The sequence below is a fragment of the Nuphar pumila genome, chromosome 15 (assembly GCF_984573655.1).
Source record: "Nuphar pumila chromosome 15, dmNupPumi1.hap1.1, whole genome shotgun sequence".
Taxonomy (NCBI): Eukaryota; Viridiplantae; Streptophyta; class Magnoliopsida; order Nymphaeales; family Nymphaeaceae; genus Nuphar; species Nuphar pumila.
Window position 1 is genome coordinate 46495198 of NC_143263.1, and position 11611 is coordinate 46506808.

The 11611-nt window shown below is 36.4% G+C and overlaps 1 protein-coding gene across 1 annotated transcript; it reads right to left on the bottom strand.

Annotated features, from left to right (window-relative positions):
• Positions 1-1696: 1696 nt before the first annotated feature.
• Positions 1697-10789, bottom strand: LOC149815328 (uncharacterized). The gene is made up of 7 exons (XM_089990526.1): positions 10593-10789; positions 9840-9897; positions 8819-8903; positions 8524-8705; positions 4788-4924; positions 3330-3449; positions 1697-1949 (listed from the first exon to the last, which is right to left on the bottom strand). Exons 1-7 carry the CDS (start codon positions 10787-10789, stop codon positions 1697-1699), a joined length of 1032 nt encoding a protein of 343 aa, XP_089846652.1.
• Positions 10790-11611: the final 822 nt, after the last annotated feature.

Below are 11611 nucleotides of genomic sequence, written 5' to 3' on the forward strand. Positions count from 1 at the left end.
ATATTGACTTTAATGGTAGGATGTGATGCCCATGTTGGGTCTGCAAGAATAAAAAATATAAAGTTTTACCATTGATTAAATTACACTTAATTGGACGTGGTTCTTTCATGAAATATATTAAACCCCATGTAAGTGTGACCCAAACCCACGTAGATGCAGTGCATGTACATCATGATGAGAGTGAAGATACGACAAAGGTTCATGATCGAGTCAAAGAAATACTAAACGACATTATTATGAGGACAATATTGTATCCAGCTCTAGATGATGTTGGCGAACACGGTCCCCTTCAAGACTTAATGGGTGATGTCAGAGCAATCAATATACATGCTATATAAAATTAACAAAACTATATTTCATTCTCAAGTTGTTACATATTAAAATAATGAACAATCGGAGTAACAGATCGTTCGACATGCTAATTGATGTGTTGAAAAAGGCATTGCCCAATTGAAAAAAGATTGTCAAACTCTTACTAAGAAGCAAATAAATTTGTGAATCGCAGAGACTTTGATTACGTAAAGATAAATGCATGTGTGAATGCATACTTTTCTAAGAAGAGCATGAGAATGAAATGTGCACAAAGTGCAATGCTTAAAGATGAAAATCATATAAAGGCAAAAGAATGAAAGTTCCTCAAAAGGTGTTATGATATTTTTCTATAAAGCCGAGATTGAAGCACTTATTCATGACAACGAAAACAACATCAAACATAAGGTGACACAAGACCCAACGTGCAAGCGATGAGAACATGCTAATTCATCCATTAAATTCTCCAGTATAAAAAGAGCTTGACAGAAAACACATATCATTCGTGGCAGAACCTCACAATATTCATCCCGGTTATACAAGCGACGATTTCAATCCATTCAGAAATATGAGTCAGTTATAAGCATGTGGCTCATAATATTATTTATGTATAATCTCTCTCTCTTCACTCTTCTAGAGTTCCTTATTGGTTTGATAGATATAATTGGCAAATTAATAATGTAAATTTTTGTATAATTTAGGCTCTGTTTGGGAGCCGGTGTTGGAGAGGAGATGAGAGGGGTGATGGGAGTGGAGAAGAAATTGGGAGATGATGTTGGAGCTCTCAACTACATCCTTGTGAGGATATAGTTGAAAATGGCCTATCTCCACTCTCAACACCATTCTCATCTCCCAAAACGGGGTTCCCAAACACTTGTCGGGTAGATGGTATTAATTATACCCTCATTATATACCATCTCCCCTCCCATCTCTGGCACCCAAACAGAACATTAAAGTAAAACCTAAGACTGCAATACTGTTCTGATATAGACAATACACAGACAATACATAGAAGAGAATATTATGATGGTAACGATGATACCACTAAAAATGTATACAATGCATACATAGGATGTAATATGATGATCAAGAAGATGATACCACTAAAAATGTGAGATAATGTTGGAAAATACTACTGCATTGATTGTGGTGTCCTTTTTTGTAATCATTTTCATTGGTTGTAGTACATCACATATATGAAATATTATTTGCATGTGAATTTATGTATATCAGAATAAATGTCTGCATGCTTCAAGATCCAATTCCTTATTATCTATGTCACAGGGATTCGGCTAGCAGGGTGCCGCACCCGCGTCGATGCGACTAAATGCAGGTTCGGGTGCGAGTGCGGTCAACCCGACCCTAGGTGCGTTGACCGCACCCAGGGTCATTTTGCTCCATTCTTGGCAGAGGCGGGTGGCAAGTTGGGCACACCGAGGACGATGTCGACGCAGAGGTTCCCGAGCGTCGCGATGTCGACGTTCTTTGCCTCGATGTCGCTGGCTTCGTGAGCTCCCGTCGATTGCTGGCGGTCGGAATCGATCCTCTTCGGGGTGGTGGAGCCGAGATCTTTGTAGTTCCTGATCGCAGGAAGCCCATGCTTGATGCATAGGAAACCGGGGGATTTCGCGAAATCAGTCCTGAAAAACTGGGAAAACGCAAAATCGAAAGATGGGTAGAAGCGGAGATGATTGTCGACCGGAATGGGGCTCTCCGCGATCGGAAATCTTAGGGTTTGGGGATGCATAGAGAGAGAGAGAGAGAGAGGAAAATTTGCGGGAAGACGGGAGCGGATATTTCGTTCTTTATTTATTCCATTTTTATTTTTTTCAAAATAATTATCGAGTTTTTTCTAAAGTAAATTCAATAAACCCAAAACTTATCTAACATTTTCAAAAGCAGCTTAAACTTTAATTATTTGCATTTAACTATGATTGAGTAGATCGTTGATTTATCAAATAGGTGTTATGAGATCATCACCCGTTCGTTCTCTTCATCTAGGGCTGTCAATGGGTCTAGTACACAACCCATTAGGGTATATCTGACCCCCCCCCCCCCAAATAACAAATCACAGGCTCGAGTTCAGGTTCGGGTTACAAAAGTGGAATTCCAGATTCAGACCTGCATAATTTCAGTTTTTTTATTATAAATAATGCATTTTATACTTGGATCGGGTCAGGTACATGACAAAAATCATGACCCAAATCCCGCCTGCATATTACTCCCCTTAACAGCCCTAATCACCACCATTTATTGTGCAAAGGACCCAAGCTGATAGCCCACATAACGTCACTATTATCAGCAACCAGTGTTCATAAACAACCCAGCTAGGGGTGTTCAAACTCGGCTTATAACTCCAGCAATCCGATCAAGATTGAGCTCATGACAAGCATGAGTTGAATGAACCACACTCAGCTGGCTCAATTGCAAACTGCTTTTTTTTTCAAAATTGGATGCAATAGGATAACCCCCGGACCCTCTTTATATATATATATATATATATATATATATATATATATATATATATATATATATATATATATATATATATATATATATATATATATATATATATATATATATATATATATTACATTTTTGCCCCTGCCGCACCCCCACACCCGGGTTTTTTGAAAGTGTTGAATCCCCGCACCCGCACCCGCACCCATGTGACAGCTTATTATGATGATAGTGGTTTTCTTTTTCCTGTCTAACAAAGAACCTGACCCAAGTGATGGGGGTTGTGTCGGTCTTGGGCTGTCATGTAAGAAGCTCAAGGTGAATATAACTATCCCCAATCTAACCACTGCTGAAGTTCTTACAAGTGTGCAGGAGAGGATTTGAGCTCATCATGCTCCTCATTCATTGAACTAGGTCTAACCACTCTAGCCCCCTCATCATGTTCCTCATTCATTGGACCAGGTCTAACCACTTTAGCACCCTCTTGGCATTATTGAAACTGTATATGCAGCAATTAGATCTTTTTGACAACAAATGTCCTATCAAAAGGTGTGACAGACAAATATTTATGCTCAATTTCATGAAGGAGAAAATGAAGAAAAAATCTACATACCATCATGGGATTCTTCGTCATTGCCCATACCTCCACAGGAGCATCTCGAAATAAAATAAGAATGTTTCTGTGAGAGGTTTAAAATATTTCATTAAATAAGCAAGATACTGTTAACAAAGAAATGAGCTAATATTACTTGATTAACAAAATATTGATGTTCAAAATCAAAATGTCAAGAATAAATGGTTTGTACAGTCATACTTAGTGTAAGAGTACGAAAGGGTGACTCAAAGGTTTTTGAAAGGTGCAACAAAAAAGGAAGAGGAAAAATGAGGGGAAAACGTGAATAAATCATATTAAGGTTTCTTCTTTTTATTCCTCTTCTTTTCCTTATTCTTCCCTTCTCATTTTTAATTTATGTTTACCTTCTTAACTTTTACCTTCCTCTGTCTCTCATTTTATTCAGGAAAAGATAAAAAAGAAAATTTTTAAAGTGATAGTCATACAGGAAATCAGCTGGCAGATATTCTTACAAAGGCATTGTTGGGCAAGGCAATTCATGATAATCTTGTAAGCAAGTTGGGAATGATAGACATCTTTCATCCCAACTTGAGGGGGAGTGTTTACAATATAGGAATGTAGTCAAAAGTCTATTTTTGTCATGTTTCACACTTTTTATATGTTTGGCTGTCCATGTATTAAGTCTATGTATATGGGCAGCAGCTTTTCTGATGCACAGGGGTAATTTTATCTCTTTACCCACTTTTGTGTGAATAGAAAAGAGAAGGGGCAAGTCATGCCCTGAAGCTCTCCTACTTCACTCTCATATTTCTCTCTTCTCTCTTTTCCATTCTTCCTTTATCTTTCCCTCTTGGTTTCTCATCTATTTCTTTTTTATTTATATATGTTGATCATGGTGACAAATCTGCACTGCGTACATTTTTCTATTTGAATGGGGAGGAGGGAGAGGAAGAAAACTGCATGGACGAGTTTTGGCATGGAACAAGTTGGAGAGCCAAAGAGAGGTGACAAAGACAGTGGTAAAGCATGGTAGGGGTTGGGCAGGGTGGTTGTCGAAGCATGGTGGTCTAATGTTTCTCCCCATACCTCTATTCTTAAGAGGTAAGAAGCGAAAACAAGCAAAGTAAGAGGAGAAAATGAGTGGCTATCAAAGTGCTCCTAGATCCAAGCCAATTCATAAACAAAGTTATATTGTGTATCCTTAGTAAGTTTCAATATACCAAAGGAATTCTTAAGGCAAGCTTGGGGGCTATATGCTAAAAATAGACAACAAAAAAGCTTAGAATGGTTTATAATTGAGTATGGTTTGCATCTCAAACTCCAGGATTGTACAAAATCAAATATGAGACATAGGAAAATAGCAAAGAATACAAACATGGACAAGAAAAAACACTCAAATAAATTTCAAAAAGTAATATATATAGAACTTTAGCCTGAAACATACCTCCCAGAGGAAGAAGCTTTCAAAGCCCTAACAGGAGCACGTTCTGGTTTTTGTAGGACTCTAAGTGGACGATTAAGGCCACTCCTAAGACAGGAAACAACAAGGATATTGATATAGCCACCACCCTTGTCGTTAACCTGGATTAATTTAGTTACAACATAACATCAATTACCATTAACAAGTTGAATATGAATTGAAAAGAGAAAGGAATTATAATCTGGCAAAAGCATAATAGGAAAAAAAATAAAGAAATCTTGAAGGCAATCTATAACACAGAAAGGATGACTAACTGGAGCTTGAACACAGTTGTAGCTTGAAGTAATGAGATGAAAAGACCAAATAAAATTACAACAGCAAAAAGTGCTTGAAACAAGCATAACCAACAAAAGCGCTTCTAAAATCATCTGATTCACTGAGCATTTCTTCTTAGAATCAATCACCCTATCTACACAAGACAGGTGGAAAAGAATGACAAAAATCATCTTAACCAGACCCATCAATTCATTTGGTTAGATGAGGTAGCAGGTGAATGACTAACCTAAGCAAGAATTTCTTACTCACAAATGCCACATGTTTGTTGCAAGCAACAAGAGAAGTACATAGGCACTGAATAAGGTCCATGGCTACTGGACTTTTGTAAAATTACCAGTTGACCACTGATTTAAGGGTGGAATGACTTCACCAAATCGCATTGCAGGCATCATCTTAAGTAGTTCAACCATTGTAACAAGATACACAGGAAGACATCAATAATATTGCCATTCTATATGAATTTTCTAGGGAGGCTCTTATCAAGAAAACCAGAATGTGTTGTTTCTGATTCATCTGACGTTGACCCTCCAGATTACTAACTCAAACATTGCCACAAAATAATACACTGCAAATTTATTTTATCAAAAAACATAGAACCAATCTCCATTCTAGCTTTCTTTCCATACACAAAGATCAGAAGGCAACTTTGAATCTTCTTTAACATTCCTGTTTGCAAAGCATTTTTATCAACCCATAATTATGCCTCTTGATAATTTGATCTACAGAAAACCAATAAGGGAAATTTATGACAAAAAAGAAACCACTCAAATGCATGAGCATGTATTCAATATATTCATTCTCGAAATTGAATATATTTACTTCAAGGAAAGCAAGAGTAATATTGTTGCACAACAACAAGCAGTAACCAACTTTGTAATAGTAACAAGTGACCAAACCAGAATCACATGCAAGTGTTACTGTTTGGGGTAACTGAGTCTTTTTGCTTTGGAGGAAAACAAAAAGTCAAAACACAGCTTTCAAAAAGTGAATGTATACTTTACGAGCTTTGAATTTGGAAAGTGGAAGTGACCTTTTTGGCCCCAAAAGGCAACCCTATATTTTCAAAAAATGTTATTACTTTTAAAGATATTTTGATTCATTTCAATCAGTTGGATGAAGTTAATACTAATACAAGTAATGAGTTTAATGTTAAACAAACCCATATATATATATATATATATATATATATAGGGTGGAACCATGTTCGGGTTAGGGTGGGCATGTGCCCACCCTGACCCAAATTTCCCCAATGGGGGTTCAGGTCAAGGTGGGGCAGCGAGTGCCCACCCTCACCCTTAGAAAGGTCAGGTCAGTGCAGACACACTCAGACCAGACCCACGCCTCTCCCCCTCTACCCCCAAGTCCCTAACCATGACCTCTCTCTCTCTCTCTCTCTCTCTCTCTCTCTCTCTCTCTCTCTCTCTCTCTCTCTCTCTCTCTCTCTCTCTCTCTCTCTCTCTGATCTGCTATGCTCTGCTATTTTCTTTTTAATTATAATTAAGCATTATTTCATTAATAAATGTTTGATTTTGGTTATCAAACCCCTAAATCTTTGATTTTTGTTAGGATTTATATTTTTTATTTTGGTTTTTAAAATGACATAAATATTTAATCACAGATTTTTTTTATTAGCATATCTATAATGTGATGTTTGTTAGGATTTAAGGTTTTTATTTGGTTTTTTTAGAATGATGTAAATCTTTATATTTATGGTTTTAATGTGTGTGTGTGTGTGTGTTTAATTACCATTAGGTGTGAATCCATGAATATTATGTGATTTGATTTTGGTTAGAATATTAAGGGTTTTTTTAATTAATTAATCATAAATTCATAATTTATAATGTTTGTAGGGATTACGGTTTTGGTTTTGTTTTGTTTTTAATGACATAAATGTTTAGTTATGGTTTAAGGGTTTTTTTGTGATTTTTTTTCAATTATCATTAGGCATGAATATATGAATATTGTGAGATGTGATTTTGGTTAGAATATTAGTGTTTTTTATCACTTAGCATAAATATATAGTTTATGTTGTTTGCAGTAATTAGGGTTTTGGTTTTTTCTAGAATGATATAAATGTTTAGTTTATAGTTTTAGGGTTTTTGTGTTTTTTTCTAATTACCATTAGACATGAACTATGAATCCACAAATATTGTGTGATTTGATTTCAGTTAGAATATTTGGGGGTTTTTTATCAACTAGCATAAATGAATAATTTATGATGTTTGTAGAAAATAGGGTTTTGATTTGATTTTTTGAATTGTCCACAAGACTCATTGAGTCACAAGTTGACTCGGCTATGACTCAGTTGGGTCAACTTATAATTAAATTATTTGTTTGTTTAATTATGTGTACAAATGTATATATTTTGCATAATATATATATATATATATATATATGTATATACACTTATCTAATTGTATATCATATATACTTATATATGCAATTATCTAATGATAGATTCTATACACTTGGCCGAGTCACCTAAGTTGACCCAGCAAGTCAAGAATCAAGCATCAGCGAGTCAATTCTCAAGTCACTGGGTTGTTTTTAAAAGCATTGATACATACATTATGTGTGTGCGGCAATTTCATGGGTGCTGGGGTGTGAATGTGTGTGTGTGTGTGTGTGAGAGAGAGTCATCACCAAGTCGATTCTCAAGTCACTGGGTTGTTTTTAAAAACATTGATATATCCATACATACATACATACTTTGTTTTTAAAAACATTGATATGTACATACATACATTATATATATATATGTGTGTGTGTGTGTGTCAAATAGGTGTGTGCAGGTGCGACGGCAATTTCATGGGTGTAGGGGTGTCAATGTGTGTGTGTGTGTGTATGAGAGAGAGAGAGAGTGGAAAACATACATGTGTATGCATGTGTAAGTATATATGGATGTACGTGTATGCTCCACAAAATACATTTCTAATTATACGAGTATAAGCTTTTTAGGTTTTTAAGATTTTTCTAAAACTTGGACAAATTTGGACTTGCTCAAAGTTGACCATATTCATAATTAGACCAAAAAGGTCCGATGCAATCCCCAGACCTGCACCCAGCATGTTGGGTGACGCACCCACATGGTGCTTTGGGTGTGCAGAAGCATATATATATATATATATATATATGTGCTTCTGCACCTCTGTTTTGTAGTTATGACTAAAATCCGTGTCCACTGAATAAAAGACTTGCCTTGTTTTGATCAATGGTTCACAGCCCGAGTGAACAAACCAACGAATTCCATGGGCGGACCGGGGTCAAGAGCATCTTCCCTCTCCAACTAGAGTGGTTATCCCTCCCCCGACAGTGGAACCGGGTGAGGTTTTGGAGACAGGGGATCTGCTTTTTCCCAGGACTGGAGTAGAAACCAGTGAAAACAACAGAAACCAACAATATGCACTATAGTACTATAAAATACCTGTGTGTAAGAGAACGATACAAGCCTAGAATTCCCAAGCCACCTCAAGCCTTTGATAGCAGTACCATGAACAGTCAAGCTTGTCACAACTGCATTGGCAGCTACATCGACAACATCTATTGTTCCACTTTGAGTCCCCAAAGCAACCAATGGAACCCCCGCCGCAGGATTATTATCACCACCTTCATGGGAAAAAGGGAAAGGTCAAATCCAAAAGAAATAATCCATCAAAAATTCATCCAATGTTCATAAAAGCATCTTTCATATGCTTTATATGAAGCAAGGTGATAATTACGAGCTAAAGTGGCAGTTAAAGGACTGGCAGCAGCAAGGACAGTCAGTGTTGAAGATAGAAGGTGAAGTTGTCCAACTAAGCATACCTGCATATACAAGAAGACATAAACTGAGATTCTAAACGAACATGAAAATAAAACAGTATGTATTACCTTCAAGCTTCATCTACCGAAAAGAAACAGAAAACAAGATTGACAACAATAAAAAAGGAACAACAGAACTACAAATCAGAAAAGATAAGCATTAATGACAAGCTTGAGGACTAGCAAGCAAGTTAAGAAAATCCAAGATGCAGGAAAAGTGGCTGTAATCCCTGCTTTTCAGTTTACCTTTTATACCATGTTGAACTTTAATCACCATTACACTTTAACACGTTACAGTTCCAATTGTAAGCACACCCAAAATGTTGCTTTTAAGTATGAGAAAGAACAACAAAAACATGCCTATATAAATCAAGCATCGCACAAGAACAATTTTGATCATCACCATTTGGACTAGCCGCCTCTCAAATAAAGCACTTCTATTTGAAACCAATCTATACAAAGTAACACAGTTGCCATGTTATTTATATAAGAGAAAAAATGGATCTTGTAAAACCTTGAACACCAGTTCATGTTTGAAAGGAGCCAGAGTTGAGGGGGCAATATAATTGCAACTCCCTGGTTCTGACTCTTTCACATTGTCCCATGAATGTCCCAGATCAGACGAATTCACTTGCTCAGTGTTTATGGTGGAAATAATATTGTCAGTATTATCAGTAACCTTCTTCACATTTGGTGCACTTTTATTGTCATGATTGATCCCTTCAGCAGTCAGCAGCACTTCCAGATCTTCCCGTCATCAGAAATCGAGATCAAGAATGTCTCAGATGCAAGAAGTAATTTCCTATCAAGAGTTTTTACGCCGTTTTTTTCAACGTCCAATGGTGAAGTATGTAACATATCCGAGTATAATGCATCAACATTTTCAACAACAGATTCTGCGGGATAAAGTGTGACGGCAAGAACATTTGGTGAACGTACAGTAGTTCCAAGCGAGAGCATTAATTCTTCCATGAAACATATTAGGTGAACCTGCTCTCTGCAACAATAAGCCATAAGTTTCTTTTTAAGTCATGCAACAAACAATGTCATGACAAAATTTCAAGGAATTCGAGGAATATCCACAGAACTTCAAAATAGCATGGCCACAATAACTTCACCTAGCCATATTATGATTTGAAGTCACACAATTTAGTTGACAATGAGAAAATCCAGTTTACAGTAGCATTTCTCTCCCAACATTGTGCTTTTTTCTCGTCAATTTCAAATATTTGCACAAGAAATGATATCATAAGTTGTTTCATACAAGCACGTCAAGCAAAGATGATCCGAAGCTAAAGAAAAGACAAATTGCAGGCAAGACTTAGATCTAGATAACAAATAGAAAGGCCCAATAACATTCAGAAGAAAGTATATCTTATCACAACCAGTTCTCTGGGGAGGAAGTTTCCAAAATGCCGGATTTTCATTTTTTTAATCTGATTGTGTAGATGAGAGAGAAAGAGAGAGTGGTGTTGGGATAAACCACCACGTTGGTGGTGGTTACCCACGCGGATAACGCTCCCCCACGGAAGGTGTTCCTTCCGTTAAACCCGCACAGAATCAGGGGGGGAACGGTTGCACAAACCGTTCCCACTCTGTGCCTATCATGAGCGACCCCCCGATGATCGGCAAATACAGAGAAAAAATCAATTTCTTTGAAAGGGAAATACGAGAGAGGGTTTAGAGCCTTACCTCTCCATTCGGAGTATTTCTATCCGATCGCGGGAATCAGTCCTGCTCACAGACTGCATCCAGCAGCCTGCGCTTGTGGATGGCTGCAGTCCGGCTAAAGAGAAACCACTCCTTGCTTCGATCAAGCCATGGATGGTAGTGATTTCAAAACACAAAATATTATCTGTCCTCAAGATCCTCTTCAACACAACTTGCATCTTACATTGATGCTGACTGGACTGCATCTGCTGCTGATGGTAAAACGTTGCAGGTGGATGTGAAATCTTTTTGTTTTGAGATATTCAAAAGGTAGTACTTGATTTAGAATGATGATTTAAGATGGGATTTTATATACAATTTTCCCTAAAAAATGGGTTTTTGAAAAGGAAAATGACGGTAGTGCATGACAAAAATGATGTGTTTCATGAAATATCTTACAATTTTTTAAATATGCTCACTTTCCAAATTCATAAATTTCTGGTTGTAAATGGATATTTTTTTTAAGATATGCAAACTTCCTCTCAAATATTCAAATATATAATTTTTTTTCAAAATTCATGAATTTCCTCTTACCCCTTATGCAATTTTATTAAAAGAAGACACATTTTGAGAATATTCACAAACATACACACATTTTTTAAATAAATGTATCCTCCAACATTAAAAATTTATATCAAGATAGAAATCAGGCTTCACACTCCTCTATTTGTACATTTTGAAGACCTTTGAAACTCATGGTTGCAAATGTCAAGACATGTTTGACAAAAAAACTCATGCCTGGTATTTGCAAAAGTGTCACTTATGGTTAAAAAAATAGTGATGCTTCAAAAGTGTCGCTAAAAACCTTTAGTAAAAATTGACATATTTAGAAAGAAGAAAATTCTTATATTTGAAAAAAATTACATATTTTGAAAAAAATGAATATTTAAAAGGGAGTTCACATATCTAAAGAAAATTTGCTTGTGCAAAGGGTAAAAATATCTTTTTACAGCACAAAATTTTTGAATTTGAACATCAGGCGAATTTCAAAATTTATAGGG